The 17,973-nt window shown below is 39.7% G+C and overlaps 1 protein-coding gene across 1 annotated transcript in view; it reads left to right on the top strand.

Moving 5' to 3' along the window:
- The window catches only part of COL4A5 (collagen type IV alpha 5 chain), a gene marked incomplete at its 5' end in the record, with an annotated part of 73,543 nt that overhangs the window by 15,052 nt on the left and 40,518 nt on the right, over nucleotides 1-17,973 (top strand). Inside the window, 11 exons of the mRNA XM_054516376.1 lie at nucleotides 6,003-6,062; nucleotides 10,979-11,068; nucleotides 12,321-12,365; nucleotides 13,107-13,151; nucleotides 13,258-13,320; nucleotides 14,069-14,122; nucleotides 14,807-14,833; nucleotides 16,015-16,095; nucleotides 17,125-17,187; nucleotides 17,708-17,743; nucleotides 17,829-17,870. Of these exons, the coding sequence (XP_054372351.1) occupies nucleotides 6,003-6,062; nucleotides 10,979-11,068; nucleotides 12,321-12,365; nucleotides 13,107-13,151; nucleotides 13,258-13,320; nucleotides 14,069-14,122; nucleotides 14,807-14,833; nucleotides 16,015-16,095; nucleotides 17,125-17,187; nucleotides 17,708-17,743; nucleotides 17,829-17,870 (606 nt within the window). The remainder of the gene's footprint in view (nucleotides 1-6,002; nucleotides 6,063-10,978; nucleotides 11,069-12,320; nucleotides 12,366-13,106; nucleotides 13,152-13,257; nucleotides 13,321-14,068; nucleotides 14,123-14,806; nucleotides 14,834-16,014; nucleotides 16,096-17,124; nucleotides 17,188-17,707; nucleotides 17,744-17,828; nucleotides 17,871-17,973) is intronic.

Here is a 17,973-nt window from a genome sequence, read left to right as displayed (position 1 = left end):
TTTAGTACTATGGTAACTTCATTACCTGATTGACTTGCTAAGAAGAGTATCTGGTCACATGTTGCTTGTAAATACAGAAGGGAGAGACCTGAGGTGCCTGATAATCTAAAACTAACAGGAGCAAGTGCTCTACCAGCTTTTAAAAATGCTTGGAAGGAAAGGCAAATAAAAAGTTACTGTGTGTCCATTCTCAAGTTGAGACTGTGTCTTTGGATCACAGCAATTCCTTGCCTGTGTGGCTGTGCAGTCAGACCTGCTGCAGGTACTGGAAGGACTCATAACCACATTGGCCTTGCAGAAGTGCTTCTGTTACTTTTATCTGTGAAAAACCTGAGTTTTTCAGGTCTCAGGTTCAAGAGCTGTTAGGGGAGAGAGACTGTGCTGTATGGAAGCCCTCAGAGATGAATTGCTTTTGAATGGGTTTTATGGATGGTTCTTCCTGTGACTATTCTAGAGAATGGAAGGCTTAGTAAAACCAAACAATCAAATAGCTTCATTATATGTAGCAAATAAATCCTAAGGAAGTCATTAGGAAAAAGTATGGGAAAATACAAATACGGCAGTTGCGACACAGTGTGACATGAGTGTGTATTAACATTTTTTGTCTAGTCTTTACTCCTTGCTCTCTGCTCCTCTATCACATTGTTCTACAGTTCAATCAAGTTCCTGTCATCAGTGTCTGTTGCAGTTTTCAATTTGTTTTAAAATTCTGGCCATCTTTAGTTGGACAGAATTTATTTCAATGATTTCTGTGCATCTTTTTCCAACTAGAGAGAACAATCCTTACCTGGTGAGACAGCTGACAATGTTGTGTCAAATAACTGTCTGGTTCCCTTCAGGACAACATCTGTTTATGAAGTTAGTGTGTGCAAGTTAAACCTCACTGAAGCTTCATCATTTAAGTCTGAGGGGGTCTTAATGTGTTGCAGGTGACACCAGTATTTAAAATCAGCAGCTGTCCACAATCAGGTTTTTGATTCTTTTCTGACCTCCTGCTGCTATCAGAATGGAGCTTTCAAGAAAAGCATGCAGTCTGTTAGTACAAACTGCATGGCTGCATTCAGTAATGTCACTCTGCTCCCCTAGAAATGAGAGGAGCTGTCAAACAGGAAACTCTCCATTTATGATAAAATTATACATAAGGAGATTGTCAGGATAAATAAATTGTTTGAGCTATTTATCTTTTCTTTTTCTTATCCAGTTGTCTGATACCTGAATTGAGAATCCATTTGTAAACAACTTGGGCCGTGTCAGAACTCTCATTGAGTCACCTACTGTGCTTCTTCTTCTCTTGATTGGTAATTTTTAAGTGTCAAGGTTTGGAAGTGATTGGCTTCCTTCTTTAATCATGCTTATGGGAAGAGTACTAAATTACTCTTAAACTCCAGTATGTTTTAATGCTAATACATTATTAAGAGCTCTAGGGTAGGGGTTTGGGTGCTCCCTTAAGCCCCTCCCTATGTGCACACTATTAGCTGTTAGGTTTCCCTGCAGCTGTGTGTATGTAGTGGTAAATCACTTCTTTTTCACTTCAGTTTTTGCAAAGTCCCAAGTTACTGTTCTTTCAGCAGCAGCATTCATCTTCCTGGGAGTTTTTACAAACATTTTGTCCAATACTGTTGTGAGTGGCAGCTGGGAGGTGGGGTGGGAATGGCATATGCTGAAATTGCCTTGTAACCAAGGTCTTTGGGCCTGATGAGAAAGGAGTGGAATGTACCCAATGCATAAGGCAGGCTTTTAACCACAACACGTTTTGAGGATGACTTAGGCTATTCATTTCACTGAGCTGACTGTAACAAACCAGGAGTGGGAATGTGTACTTTTTTTCTTCAAACTGAAAAACAACAAACAAACAAAACTGCATTCTGTTGGTGGCATAAAGCAGTTTTCCTCAGTCCATGTAAGACACAAAAGACCAAGCTTGTTGTGGAAGAATTATCCTTTGACCAGTAAACCAATACCATCCCTCCTTTTATATACTAATGAAAAGAACTTGCTCTCCACACACAGATTCAATGGGTAGAAGCTGTCAGGAAAATCCAGTGAAAGGATTAGCTAAACTTGAATAGATTAATTAGAGCCTTTGGTTGTGTCAGAGCATAGGAAATAAGCAGTGATAGTGCCTTCATTTCTACAGGTATGTGAGCAGGGAGGCAACAGGAGCACAGTAAGGAGCAAATCCAAGCAGTTTGTCTCAAGTTCTTAAAAGCTGCTTTGATTCCTTATTCATCTTGGTGTAGTTGAAAACAAAAAGATTTTGATTGATATGGAGATTGTGACCTTGTGCTCAAGATACAGCTTGCTATTATATCAAGTATTTTTTATTATCTTCTGTCACCTAAGACAGTGTGTCCTACTGGCCAGAGCCAGGAACTGAACTGCTACTCAAGGCTTCTGGCTGCCAGGTAATAATACAAAGTAAGAGTCTTGCTTGGTTTTCCAACTGCATCATGTGCCAAGTGTAACTTGGAGTTCCCCTGAGGTTTGGAGCCATTCAGTTTTCCATATCTGGAAACCTAGAAGGTCAATTTTCAGAACTAGTGATGGTTAACTGGTTTCTTAGGGTAAAGTACTGATGGTAACCATCTAAATCTTGCTTTTAATGTAGATTTTTCTGCATTTGGAATGTCACTGCATCCATTTTCTTTGTGTGATTGAAGTGTAGATAACTTACTGTTCGTGTGCAGAAGAAATTCCAAGTATTCCTATGCATAGTGTGAAGCCTAGATTTCCTTGGCATTCATGTGAGATACACAACTGATTCTATAACATCAAAAATCTCTAGCCTGTGGCTGCTGAGTGGTTTTCAAACTTGTACTAACTTGTTAATGCAGTATACAATCTCCTGTAGTGCAATTTTTGTGCCTGCTTTGCCAAGTTAAAAAAAATGGCCTTGAGATTACTGAAAAGTCTAAACAAGAAGAAAGCTTTCAGTCAGAGTAGGTCATTAAGGTTTTTTTTTTTTTTCCTCTGTGCCATCATGTTTTACTTTGGGATTTTTTTAAGCTATACAACAATAAGACCTCTAAGTGGCATGAATTGATCTTGAGATAATATAGATTCTGAGGGCTTTTTTTTTTTTTTGGTTCAGACTGTTTAATTAAGAATACCTTAATTTGGTGCAGATATGTTAATGCAAATGAGAAGCACAGTCTGCCAATTACAGCTTTTGTACAGGAAGATAAGTGACTCTGCTGGGGGAGTACTTCTTGATAAGCTTGTGGGTGAATAGATCTTCCCAGGATTTATGCCAAAAATTTACTACCATTTGATTACAGTGGGTATTTGAAGAGTTTTCTGGTTACAGAACTTTAGCTTGCCTTCACTGCTGTCTGAGAAAGACCATGTTTCCTTCCTGCAAGTAATGCCTCTGAACTGGATATCCAAAACCACTTGTCAAAAAGCATTCAGTGAGTACTCCTGACTCTCCAAGACAGGCTAATTATGTAGGTTAAGAAGTTACTCAAAACATAAGAAATCTGGTCTGAATATATAAATTGCTTTGGAAGACAGTCGCAGGTTTAAAAAGAGCCCCTACATTGATTAAATTAAAGCATTTTGGTGCAAACAAGATAACGGAGAGAAGGACATTTTTTAGAAACTTTCATATATGAAACTTTTAATGGATACAAGTTGCAACATAAGGAAGAGGCTGTGGGATCTCCACTACTGTAGTTATTCAATGTGCAACTGAACAAGGACCTGTGCACCCTGCCTAAGCTGCCCTGCTTTGAGTGATTCCTTCCATACCAAATTATTTCCGTTTTTTTATTAATCAGATCTATTTCATGTGGTCTTGGTGCTGAATCACTGTTAAAGATGTCTAAGCACTGACAAAGCAGCTTTCTGCATGCAGTTATAGAGGGCAGAGACTCCTGAGCTTAATTGTCTGAAAACTCACCTTCACAACATTGTGCACCTCTACCTTTGTTTTGTGAAGGGCCATGTAGTCTCACACCATCTTTTTCCCTCCCAACTTCCCTTTCTTCCTCTTCACCCCAACAGTTCCCTTGTACCTGAGAACTAAAAAAATTCCTCTTAGAAACATTTTGTGGAAGCTGTAAGGAAGACTAAATGAGTCTCTTCTGTTCCGTAGGCTGAATAAATCCTTCTCTTTGTGCAGGATCTTGATCATGCTTTTTCTGAATGTTTTAACCTGTGTGTTGTACCACAGTTTTTGGTGGGGTTTGGTAAGTTTATTATTTTCCCCCACCTCTTGGAGGCAGCAGAGGTTTTCCGTGTTGCTTTCACTGTTCCATCCCTGTAACACAGAATCAGTGCTGCAGCACAGTGAGCAAGGTTTGTACTGTGAGGGAAGGGAATACTGCATGTAACTAAGGTTAATCCCTTTTAAACAAAGCTTTGTTAGAGAGATTAATCCTAAAACTGGTTCACAAGGAACTTGCTTTTTTAAAACCCATTTTTAAAAGTGAAAGAGATCAGATACTAAATTCATAGGATAACTGGGATTGAAGGGGGCATCAGAAGGACATCTAGCCAAACACCCTGTTCCAAACAGGGACAGCCATGAGGTCAGGCCACATTGCTTGTCCAGCTTGATATATGAAAGCTGGGCTAGAAAGATTCCATTTCATTCTAGGAAATGGCTCAATAAGCCCTGTTAATGAAGAATTGAGTTTTCATATACATAACATCAAGAAACTGGTGACAAAAGCCACGTGGAAGATCAGGAGAGACACCCTGGTCATGTCATGTAGCACCACTGCTGGCCTTAAACCTCAAAGCTCTGCCTTTTGCTGCAGGATGCTTTAGTTGATCCTGGGATTTTGTAACTCCAAGTGAATTAAGTTACTTCTGTATTTTCAGTCTGATCCTTGGTAGTATGTTTAGGCTAAGAGCCAGGACATTCCTAATGCCAGGTAGGGGATGGGTCATGTCTTTAAATGCTTCTGTGGTAATGAGGGCTAGAATTCAAGTGTGGGTGTATTTCAGATTTGACATACCGACTGGTTTCTTGCTTGATTGAAACTTTGTACATAATGTTTTCTGTCAATTACTGAAGGGGAGGACCCCAAATGCTCAGCTTTTCAAACTTTTAAAGCATAAGCTCTGTGTTTTTAATACAATACTGCACCTGTTCTCAGAATAAGTTGAACCCTGAAGTGTTTCAGCTAGTGTATCTTCTAATATGGCTCATACTTTTAACTATGAAGAGGTCTGAAACAGGTATTATGTAGAAATATGCTACCAAAAAAAGCATTTATTCTAGAAATCTCACTTGTGTAAACACATTTGTTAATCTGAGATCAACACAGGGCTCTAATGAATATCCCCTGTTAAAATGGGGATGGAAGAATACAATCTAAGCAAATGTGGTATGGGAAGGTTATTTAACTTGGATCTTCTCTGTGAACCAAACTTGTATATCCCTCTCCTTTGAATCCCTTGAAATCCAACTGTCACTCAGCCACCTGACTCTCACTTTATGCTAGAGACTGTTGTAGCTGGTTTGTCAAGCTTTGCACTGGTGTGGGAATGCAGCTACATGACATCTAGAGGTTTTTCAATGTGTTTTCTCAGTAACTGAGCTATGGGGGGAAGAATTAATCACATAGTAAGTATTTATCTAATAACTATCACAGATGTGCTCATAACCTTCAGGCTTGGTTTAAACTCTTGTGCAAAACCTGACATCTACTGGTGGGAAGCATAACTGGGCTCTCCTCAGCTGGAGATCTGCTGAAGAGCCTGTTTTATAAAGTGCTGGTGCTTTTGGCTATAGGTGTTGCATTGTACTGCTTAAGCATAAGTTTGGAAGTCTAAAATGAGCTGTAAAATACTTACAAACAAACATAGGTATTATTAAAGGTGATCAAACTTCCAATTAAATGTGTCTGCTTTGAGCACTTGTAGAATGGCTGGAGGACAAACTTTGTAGGTTTACTTTTTAGACAACCTTTTAAACTTTTTTGTGATAATATTAAATATTTCATCTGGTCTTATGCCAATTAAAAACAAATTTTTCCCCTTATGTTTTCAAGGCTTGCCATGGATGTACATCTTTATCCAAATGTGATTGCAGTGGAGTAAAAGGTGAAAAGGTAAATATTCTTCTTTCTATTTTTTTTAACTGTCAGACCAGCACACAAACCACCGAACCATGTGCCAGCTTCAGATAACTGAAGCTTATGGGTGATAGGTCTTTGCTTCTTGCTCATATTGTTTTTCTTTGATGGTGGTGTGGGCATGCACCAAAGAGCAGAGCTGTATCAACAGTCAGGTATTGAGTCAGACTGATTGGTCCATCTCACAGTGTAAGATTTTTATATCATTATTTTCTCAAGAATGGGGAATTAATGCACAGAATTTTTTCCATCTATCTGACTATTTGGAAAAAAAAAAAAACAAAAAGGCAGAAGAGACAAATTCTAGTAAAATAGAAAGAATTCCTATTTACAGCCAAGGCCTGCCTATACTAACTAGCTAGTGTTGACAGGCTAAGGTGTGGAATGTAGCATAATGGCTATGCTAGTAATGCTTCAGTGGGATTGTAAAATGGAGTGAGTGTGGGTTGTTTTCTCTCTTTTCTTGCACTGTCAGTTCATAAGTAGTTGATGCTCACTAGTGTGTTCTGAACTTGTACTGCTTTTCACCTCTTAATCTGTACAGCTGTATGCAAAGATGATTATTGCTGTCACTGTCTAGATATGAGCTGCACCATGGCAGTGACAAAATTCAGATACAGCTTTCCCAACACATTTAGCTGCCACCCAAGTAAGCAGCTTGTTAAAGGCCAAATATGTTTTCTTGGATCAAGCAGAGTAAAAACCATACCCACTGCAAGAAGCAGCTCTGTGTGCCTCATTCAGGTGCAGCAAGCTGGTTTGGTCTGCCCAGATGGCAGATGGCATCCTCAGGCCAAGAGATGCATGTTGACATATTGGAGTTTTCCTTCTTCCTCGCAGCTTTGACTTCCAGTCTCACTGCCTGTTCTCAGTATATCTGTACAGTACTTCAAGTTTGTCCACATTATTTCTTATTGTTTTATCATTTTTTTCTTTGAGGAAACAGCAGATGCCCAGCATTTCTTTTAGGTACAATGCACTGTACATAACCAGCTCAGTACTGTGAACCAGCAAGTACTTGGTTCTTTCTCCAGTGTGGGGGAGCCTGGTTGGGAGTAAATTGTGTTTAAATAGTTCCCATGTAGCTGCTGTTGTCACAGGGAGTGAATGGGATGTGATCACTGCAAGGGGCAGAGGCTGCTCAAAATGCTCCCACTCTTAGCCTTGTAAACAGTTTGCTTGAGATACAATGGAGTTGTCTTAAAGATGTGAACTGATACCAGAGTTTGAGAAGCATGTCTTATCAAACTACTCACCCTATCTTAGCAAGGTTCTAGGAGGGTTTCAGTGCTCTAGATTAATTTCTGACACATTTCAAGGGTGGTTTTTGACTTGCATAAACAAATGTAACCTTTAAATGAACAAAAGTAATTCAAAACACTGGCACTATAATGTGCTGGTGCGGAGTTTTACTATTGGCTCAGGTTAAACAAGGCAACTGTCCAAAATTCAAGGTAATGCTCAATGCCACACCTGCCATCCAGATAGCTCCAGACAGATGAGGTCATTCCTTGGCATTTACTTGCTTTTAGTTCATTGAGTACATTCCCTATTTACATACCTAGTGAAGAATGGTATTCCTTTGATGGCAAGATTTCCAAGTTAAATTTAGTTGGCCAAATATGAACCTGGTTAATGTTCCTAGAGGATCTCAGATGCAGTGCCCAAAACAAATGTATCCTAACTAGTCACAAGTTATTCTAGGTTCAGTTTGAAGTCACTTAAAGATCAGATTTCTATGCCCAGTGCAGTTATTGCAAGTACAACTTTGGAGAACCTTTCTGTAATTCTAAGTTGGCTTTTTTTTGGCACTTGTCACAGCTTTTTTTGGTGAATTTACTGAGTAAGTAGCTGTTGTCTGGTTAATGTGGATCTAATGCAATCTGTCCTTAGAATGGATATGAAATTGAGGAACTGTGATTCATTTCCACTTCAGCCAAGGTAAACACAGCATAATCCTGAAGCATGTCAGAGGGTTTTTAAACAGTCCCTCTGAAGCTTGCAGACCATCATGTACCTGTGTAAAGGAAGGATGAAAAACAAAGCCCACATTTCCTAGGTATGATGTGTTGCTAGTGGAACTTGTTGGAGCATACATGTACACACCTCATTGTTTGTTTAATTACAAGGCTCTCAGTATTTGATGCATTGCTGGATTCAGCAGTTCAGCTCTGGGGAGCCCCAAGATCTGTCATTGAAATTCTTAGTGCTTTATCTTATAAATTCTTTGCTTTGGTTTGCTTAGGTTTTGAATTGTTGTTTGAATCTTCCTAAATTCTTGTACTACTACAAGATGTCAAGGGTTGTCCTAAAATGATTAGCTGGATCCCTCACCGTGTATCACTTACTTATACATTTGATCTGTTTCCAAATCCAGTACTGCTTCTTTCTGTAGTGACATCTGAACCAAGAGTAATATGTTTTGAAGAATGCAACTCCAGTCAGAGTGGATTTCTCTGTTTGTCTTGATTAAATACTATATTTTTAACTGTGTTGTATTAGTGCTCTTGAAGTTGAGGAGGAATTTGTTGGCTAGCATTGCAATGTGAGGCAGCCATTACTTTCACCCTGTTATTTATAAAGGTGGAGAACAATATGGGTGGCTGTGGCATCACTTCTTCCATGCTTTGCATCTTAATCTTACTATGGACATTTGTGCATTAATTTAGTTTTAAGCAGCCACCCAGAGTTAAGTGGCTTTGGACGCTTTTTAAAGTTCACTATTTTTGTAGCAAGGGCAGGAAGAGCAAGCATGTGCCACTCTTATCAAATGTTACAGCCATGCTCTTGAATGTGTTCAGACATTAAAATGGGCTCTTCAACTACTGCTTTTCTGTTTTTTTGGGGTTTTTTTTGCTCCAGTTTTTAACTTTTTTTTTTTGCCATGTGTATTTCACATCAATATAATTAATTATTCTGGTTTCTCTCCCCATACTGTCTATTTATAAATACGGGATTTTGGAGAACAAATTCTTGAAATGTGAATTACTTGTCCATGCTTTAAAACTGCATCTATCCCTGTTTGTGTCCTATTATTAGAGTACATGGAATTCTGCCAAACTTTTCTGTATCCCTGTTTAATTGGCTATATCTTGCTGCAGCAAAGCAAAATTTTAGGGTGTTTCCCAACTATATTTTTTTTTTCTATGCCCCAAGCAGCAATCATGTTCAAGCTTGTGAGCTGACGGTTTTGCCATATTGGTGTAGCTGACTGAGGGCAGTTAAGATCAGAATCTGACTCCTTGCCCATTCCCCAAGCAAATGATGGTTTATTGCTGGGGCAACTTTATTTTGCTATAGAAACAATCCTGTATTTTCAGGATTGGAAGAGGAGATCTGAGTTGACCTTGATCTGCTATATATGTTTTAGTTTAGTAGTTTCCTGTCTGAAACAAGAAGTATCAGACCTTCCTCTGTTCTTTCTGTGTAAGCAGAACTGGCTAGTGAGCTTTTTGAATTTATAAGAAAATTCATTACACACTAACCGGGGACTTCAATCGTATTCTATCCCCAACAATATAATGTCTTTTTTGGCACTGACTTTTTGTGGAAGACTTGTTAAGTTTCTTTTCCATTTCAGTATGCTCCTGCAGTGAGCAGGCAGTTTTTTCCTGCCAAATTTGTAGCATCCAAATCTTCATAAAAATCAGTATGGTGTGGGCAGTAGGAAAAATCTGGAGGCAGAAGCAACATCTGAAAATGGTTATTACTTATGGAATCATCTATAGGCTGTTTAAGTAGAAGACAGTTTAAAAAAACCCTCAAAGAGAACTGGATCAGCATAGTTTCTCTTCCCACAAAATTTGCTCACATTTCTTTAACCAATTTTTAAATCAAAAATAGGGATTATAGTGCAGCTATTTCCACTGTAATTACTTTAACTTTGATGCAAGTTCCCTTAGGATGTGTCTGATGTACTCCCTCAGCTGCCCCCAATCATAGTCTTTCAAATAATCTGTTTGCTTTTGGGGGTAATTTGCTGGCAAACTCCACACGAGTTGCCCTGGCAACAGTTTCCTCATGCAAGGCTCTCATTTTTGCTGCTCACTTTCAAAGTGGGCTTGGAAAATACTCATTTCAGTTTCAATACTACAGTTCACTAGCATCTGTTGTTGCCTCTTCTATTCCTCTTAGCTGTTTGACTTGATGTTTCCCTTTCTTTAAAGGCCTTGGCTTCCCCATTCCATGGCTGTTTGGAGTGGAGACCTTGGCATAGGTGCATTTTAGAGAACAGTTCTTTAGCCTCAGACCACACACAAGGCCAACCCCCTGCTGAAAGTCTCTTCTAGCAACCATTTGTAGGTGCTACTTGCTGTAACAAAAGCGTGAAGAAGAGTGACCAGGTTGAGATTAGGAGGCATTCTAGCCTGGTTTACCCTCACACATCTGACATGCCTCTTGTACTACACTGGTGTGTTTTTCTCAGTGTGCAAACACAGTTCATGCCAGAGCTTGCTCCAAAATCTGGTTTTGCCTAATGTTTTCTTTATCTGGCACTCCTGAATTCCTCATTTTCTCTCCTTCAGGGACACACTAACCCTTTCATATCCTGGCCTGAGGTAGTAACACTCCTCCAGATTGTTGCTTTTCAGATGAGGCAGCAGACCAACTCTACAGCATGCAGAAGTACTTGTATTGGGTTTGCAGGGGAGAATGCCCTATGAAAACTTCTAAATCTATGAAATCAGTTTGAGTGCTGTAATTAAAGGTAAATCTGCCCCTGTTCAGGAATTTCTTTAGTTAAGCAGGTGAGATGTTTAGTCACTGTTAGTTTGTCAGTGTGATGACTTTCTACAGAAAAACAGAAAGATAGCATGTGTTCTAAATTTTTCTTTTTTTTTTTTTTTTTCCTGGTAATATTTCACCTCTACCACCACCTATTCTTTTTGTAGGGTGAAAGAGGATTCCCAGGCTTGGAAGGACAGCCAGGTTTGCCTGGATTTCCAGGACCAGAAGGACCACCTGGTCCAAGAGGCTCAAAGGTAAGACCTAATTCACTTGAATAGTATGAAGGTGCTGAGCAGTGTTAGCTTAACTGAAGTGCTGATCCTAAGTGATTCCAGAACTCCTGATTATCATTGGTTTAATAGGTAAAATCTTCAGCTGTTGAGATACAACAGGTTTTTTGGTTGATTAGTTTGAATAGTCAGCCAGTGGAAAAAGATTGCTCTGAGTTTCCTATGCACTTCTTCACCTACACAGGTGCTTGCCAGCACTGCCTTTCACTTGGTGCTGCCCATGAGGGTCAGAGAACAGGTTTGGCAGGTGCTGTGATGCAGCTTTGTTAGTCCTTGCACTAAGGAGAGCCTGGCTTGGCTGAGTTTACTGATAAGAGCAGAGTTTTGCTCTCAGCTGCCCTGAGGGCTCCCACCATGTAGGTAAACTGTTGTTTGCACCTGGTGGCATTCCTGGGATGGGATTCCTGGGCTGGGTTTGGGTGGGGTGATTCGAATGAGGGCCTGATTGAACTCATGTGCAGAGAGCTGAGGAATGCTCCTGGCTTTCCCTGGAGGGGTTCCATTTACTTCTATTTACTACTGAATTGCATCCTTAACTCAGATGTGTAATTCAGCAGTAAAATTCCTCTGAGTATACTTACCTTTAACATACATGAGGATAGCCAGGATCTGCCATTTATTTTATAAATGCTCACAGTATAAACCTAAAAGAAGTACATAAAAAAGAAGCAAAGGAAAAAATAGGCAAGTGATAAGAAAAAAATAGAGGAAGTCTACGCTGAAAAAGATTAATTGGATATACCAAGAGTGAAACAGCACAGAGGTCTTGGACTAGAAACTTTTGCTACACTTTTATTCCATAAACGCATTTTCTTAAGATTTTGATGCAAAGTTCTGCATTGTGATTCTGTGGTGACTGTAGTGCTAAGTAACACTGGTACAGTCTGACCCGTGTTGAATCGTGGCTGCCCTGCTCTGCCCACAAGGGGCCGCTGGAGGATGCTCCATGGCAGGGCTGACCCTCACGTGTCAGGGACCTGACAGCACGGTGGCCTTCAGGAAAACTTTCCTCTAAGGCATGGTTAGTCAGCTGGAACAAGTACTTGAAATTAAAATAACTTTGAGCCCTTTAACTCGGGAAATAACAAGTGCTATAACTTTTAGCGCACTTACTGTGGACATGTAGGGGAAAGTTAAGGCTTACTGATTAATTTGATAGAAACACAAACTGCAGCTTGAGTGTGGGATCTTGTTTCTTTCTGTTGTTGTTTTTTAGGGTGACGATGGTCTTCCAGGGCCTATTGGACCCAAAGGAATCAGAGTAAGTATGGATGCAGTTTTAGGGTGATATATTTGAATAATGGATAGACTGACAGGCATTGGGTGGGTCCTAACAGAAGTGGTGACTGACAAGAAAAAAAATGGACTTAAATCTGAAAAGTAATCTACCTACCAGAAGAGATTTTACTGCTTTTTATAATTAATACAAGATTGCATGAACAATACTATCTTACATATTGTTTGTATTTCGTGAACTGTTTCGGGAGAGCAGCCCCAATACTCATTTGATTTATTTTGCAATACAGGACCTAAGCAAGTGCCAGTACTTTTGTTTCAGTGTATTCTGAAGTAGAGGCAGTATGTCTGTGGTCCATACAGGAGAGGTGGACTTGTCTGGAAGTCCTTTAGATTTTGTGCCTTTGCTTTTTCTGTCAGACACCTCAGACACCTGGTAATAATTGATATATCTGACTTCATTGGGCTGCATCCATTTTTCACACCATGAGTGTTTATTTATTTTCTCTTTGTATCTATAACCTATTACTTTAGTAGTTCTGCATTGTCTTTTCTATGTTTTTGTGGCTATTTCCCTGAAAGATTGGTAAGTACTTTGAATGCCATGTCAGCATGATTTTCTTTTTTTCTTTACAGGCGATTAAGGTGTTTGTCTGTCTTTACTTACATCTGCACAAATAAATTATATTTAGTGAAATCTTGGTAAATCCTTTTGCACACCCATTCATACTGTGGTATTTCCAACACATGGTTCATTTCCTTCTAGGGACCGCCAGGGCTTCCCGGCTTTCCAGGAACACCAGGACTTCCTGTGAGTAGCAATGGGCTCTGTAGATACAAATCTGTTCCCTTTTGTCTTTCAAGCCCAGAAGAGCATCCTGCACTCTTAACTCTTCTTTCCCTTTTCTACTTTAAAGGGATTGCCAGGACAAGATGGGCCACCAGGACCTCAGGGTATACCAGGATGCAATGGAACAAAGGTGGTATTCCTTAAAAAAATCTTAATGCAACCATAATATAGTAAAAAGCTCTTGTTCTCCTGGCTGTACCCAATGGGTTTAGTCTGTTGTGTGCAACAGAACTTGCTGTTACTGAGTTGTGAAGGTAATTCCAAGATAATTCATTGAGAGAAGGGGTCATGGTCTGGTACTTAAAGCACAAGCTTTACCAGAAATTGCCAGCACCAAGACACCACACTGTGTGCTCTGCAGCCATTGCAGTCAAACTCTGTGTTCTAATCCTTACTCATATAAGTTGCAGCTGAGAGATGTCTGATAATTACCTCAGATGCTGTGTCTCATCATTGTAATTGACTCCTGCTACCAAGAAAAACTCATTACTTAACAGTGACTTTTTAATTATTAATTATTAATTTTTAATATTATATTGAAAATACTGATTCAGTGTCTGTGTTGGAGGGAGAAATTTCATTCTGATGTGCTGCTTAGCTCCATGTTGGGATTTTCCCAGAGGAGAAGTTGATTTTCTGTAGCATTCTGTGAGTTTTCCATCTCTGTAATGTAGTGCTTTGCCTGGAAGTATGCAGAAACACCTGACTGTGGAAATTTGTTGTGTGAATTAACTAAGTGATTATTCTGTCTTGTTTCCAATACAATTTTCTATTCTGGAGTCATAAGCTAACAAACTAGACTTTTGAATCAAAATTTGTTTATCTGGTTTTGTTATGTTGTGGTTTGGTGTTGGCTAATAATTTTCTTGATCCCTAAGGGAGAGCGTGGATTCCCAGGCAGTCCAGGTTTTCCTGGTTTACAAGGGCCTCCTGTAAGTAAAAGATTTCCCAATCTTGTAATCCACTGAAAGACTTCTACTGTGAAAAAGAATATAAATATCAGCCTATTTTTGCTGTTTTTCTTTTAATAGATAGAATTTTATTTTTAATATTTAATCAGAGCATTTTAAATGTCCAATGAAAGTGAGTTTTTCTGCTGCATGCTGTGGTAAAGCTTAAAAACCCCTTTGAATTCTCACATGCTGAGATGCTTTACCACCTGCAGAAGAATACAAATACATGCATATGTGTTAGAGAAGGAAGATCTTGTATATCTGAAGAGTCTTACTGGTGATTAATAGGTCAGCAAAAAATACAGGGTAGGGTGTTTTATGTATAAAGCACAAGGATACAGCAAAGTGACTGTCAGAACCAAAGTACAAACAGATGTAGTAGACAGGATGGATAATAGGAGGCAATATAGAAACAAATTGCTAAGAAAGGGAAATATAATCCTTCTAATGCTCAACATTCTCTATGAAAGTTCTCTAATTTCTCCATTTGATTCTGAAGTTCATTAAAAATTTATTTTCCCCTTTTCCATATATTGTTATAAGTTTCTGTCTTTAATGTTTGCCTCATGGTGTAGATCTGATTAGTGGTTTGCAAACAACATACCATTGATTTATTTCTATTGATCTTAATTTTTATTTTTGTTTTGTTTCTTTTAAACAAAGGGACCCCCTGGGCTGCCAGGTATGAAGGTGAGTGTGCTGTACTCTCACATCCAGTACTTACCAGACATGGGTGTGCAGTGGGATCTGCCATGAGTAACCTGCTTGTTTCATGCAAGACTGTGTGCAGCCACTGGAACCTGGAGTGACATTCTTGGTGTTTCCAGGCCAATCCAGTACAGCTAACTGGAAATTCTGCAGTGGCTTTGGGTCAGTAGCTTGAGAAGTAGCAGAGTGTTTCCTGAAGCTGTTTCCTTGGGACTCTGAAGGGTCAGTGTTGAGACATCAAGCTAACAAAATGCCTACAAACACCCAAATGCACCATAAGTCTGCCTGTGCATACTCAAAACACTCCTAAAGACTAAACAATAGTGACCTAAAATACCCAGTGACAAGAATAGTACAACATCTTTTGTTCTTTTGAAAATGTCTTTTTGTATTCTACATGTTACATAGGTGGCATTTTCTCCTAATTTAGAGTCTCTTGATCTGATGTTGAACCTTTTATTTTTTAAGAGTTTTGTTGTACCTTTGACCAATCAAGCATGGGCCAAAGCATCAGTTTTGGCCCATGCTTGAGATCTATTTAGGAGGAAACTTGACCCACAGAATTACACTGTTACACAGAATTCAACTCCTGAGAGGACAGCATAACACCAGTACTGGAAAATTTGGACTATAAAGCCGAATTGTCTTTCTTAGCTCCTTTTCCCAGTTGTTCTCAAGATATTAAAGGACAATCTCATCAGAACATATACTTTCAAAACAAAGATATTCCCTGAAATCAATAAGAAACTACTTCAGTATGGACCACAAAGCATAATTGCTGTAACAGCACACTCAGCACTAATCTCATGAGCTGGGACATTGGAAAAAGCTGAATGAGCCTTTTTTTCTGTTGTGTCCTTTCCACTGCTTTCGCATGAAGCTGGAATGTTTCTTTTGTGAAGAATTTGTGTTTCAATCCCCTAATCTTTGGGAATTTAAAGCAATGCTGCTAGCTTTGTACAAATTAAATCTTTTAATAGTTGTTAGTTTAGCTATTTAGAATCCTCATCTCTCCTAAGCAGAGCTATTCTTGGAGAGTCTAGTGCTTGTATGAAAGTTTAGTGCTAGGGTGTAGCATAGCTTAGAGTCTTAGGAGCCACTATGTGGCTCCTAAGGAATTGTAAAATGTGTTGTTAATTAAAGTCAACTGTATTTTTTTCTAGGGTGAAGCAGGTGAAATAATTACATCCTTGCTGCCAGGACAGAAAGGTGACCCAGGGTTTCCAGGTCTTCCAGGGATACCTGTAAGTTGCATAAAGTATTATTAGCTGTGTTCTGCCAAAAAGATAACATGAAAAGTAGTCTTATTACAGGAAAATTGGCAACTTGATGCTTGGGGATTCGTATGTTTTCTTGGAGGTGCGGGGCTCACATTTAATGTACCTCTGATTTATGGCTTGAGGGAAAGTGTTTGATTCCATATTGCTCTTAATAGGGTGATCCACAGAAGCCAGAAAGGTCCCCTGGTCAGGAAGGTGGTATCCAGCAGACAGTAGTACTCAGTTACTGATTTGCTTCTCTGCTTTCCCTGCCTCCTCCCCCTTACTAGACATTGTTTTTATCAGTTCTGGAGTTCCCTTCCCTTCTTTACCCTGAGTCGGTCCCATCTGGTTTTCTGGCTGTAGCTGCTGTTTTGGATGGTGGGAAGGAGAGGGTAATGCCTCAGCTGTTCTCCTCATGTTGCACCTCCTGAGCAGTGTTTCTGCTCTCCCAAAGTGCTCTGTGAAAACAGCTAGTGACTCCAGGCCCTGTGCTTCCCCACTGAGCCATTCATTGCTTTAGTGGAAGAACAAGGGGAGCCGAAAATGAGTCTATCGGTCTGAGCTGGGCAGGAGCCAGACTCCCATTTCCTGGGACAGAGAGGCAAGCCCCACGCTATTCTGTGACCAGACTGAGCCTGTTAGCATTTCTGCTCCTCTGATCTGTGCTTCCCTATTGTCTCTTTCTGGCTGGGAGGAATCACAAATACAAAGTGTTTTGTTGTTCTCTCTCAGTGCATGAAGAGAAAGAGTGCAAAAGTAGTTCAAAACAAACCAAAAAGCATTCCCTTATCCGAGCCAAAGAGATCATTGATGTTAAGAGCAGAACTCTCCTAACCTGATGTACACTCCTTTAGGCCTTTCCCCAAGGACAGCTTGGTAGGTTAGTTGTCAGCTATGTTGATTTGACATGTATGGGATGCCAGTTGTTGGGGTTATCTGAGCTTAAAGCTCTCACTGGGTTTTTTTTTAATAAAAAGGTGCCTCTCATGGCCTCCTCCCCTTCTTCAACAGGGTCCCCCTGGCTCCGTGGGAATACCAGGTCCAGTTGGCCCTCCAGGGCCCCCAGGTTTGACAGTAAGTTTCTTTAACCTGTTGCTTATAAAGCTTAACTGGGACAGTTACTACTTCATTTCAGGTTCTCAGAGGCAATCAGTGAACTGCAGAGATCATGGTAGTCAGGACGTGGTATGAGGACAGCAGCAAGCATGCATTCAGTTCAGCCTGGAGCTGTTACTGTGCACCTTTAAATAGCAGACTTCTGAAACAGCCTGTTCCCAGACATCTCTTTGCTTAAAGTTGTGCTGAATCGTTGTGCAGGCTTCTTAATGTGAAACATGAGACAAGATTTAGCTCATTTAGGCTATGATGTTTTAATACCTGACTGTTCAATTTCATTTTATGGTCTCACCTAAGGAAAGTTTCTTACATATTTTTGATGTTGAATAGCATGAGTTTTCAAAGGCAGGCAAGGTCCCTTGTCAGCATGGAGATAATTCACAGGAATCAAAGCTACAACATTGTTGGGGCTTTTTTTTCTACAGGGGTTTCTAAAGTGCTTCTAAGTGACTTGTTTTTTTGTTTCCTTTTTCAATAGGGACCTCCTGGTCCACCAGGGCTGCCAGGACCCAAGGTATTGTCTTTCTCATATTGATGGACTGTTTTCTTTCTCTTTGTGTTTGTGACTTCTAAGGGCTGATGAGTTATACTTTTTGCAGGGTAATATGGGTTTGAATTTCCAAGGACCCAAAGGTGAAAAAGTGAGTAGGTGATCATAATGATATTTTTACTTATTACTTTCAAAATACTTATGCTTGCCATTTTTGCTTATATTGCCTTATAAGCTGCATCTTCCTACACATT

This window comes from Molothrus ater, chromosome 14 (genome assembly GCF_012460135.2).
Source record: "Molothrus ater isolate BHLD 08-10-18 breed brown headed cowbird chromosome 14, BPBGC_Mater_1.1, whole genome shotgun sequence".
NCBI classification, from domain to species: Eukaryota; Metazoa; Chordata; class Aves; order Passeriformes; family Icteridae; genus Molothrus; species Molothrus ater.
Note: the sequence above shows the minus strand (reverse complement) of the source record. Positions and strands in the feature narration are given on the sequence as shown.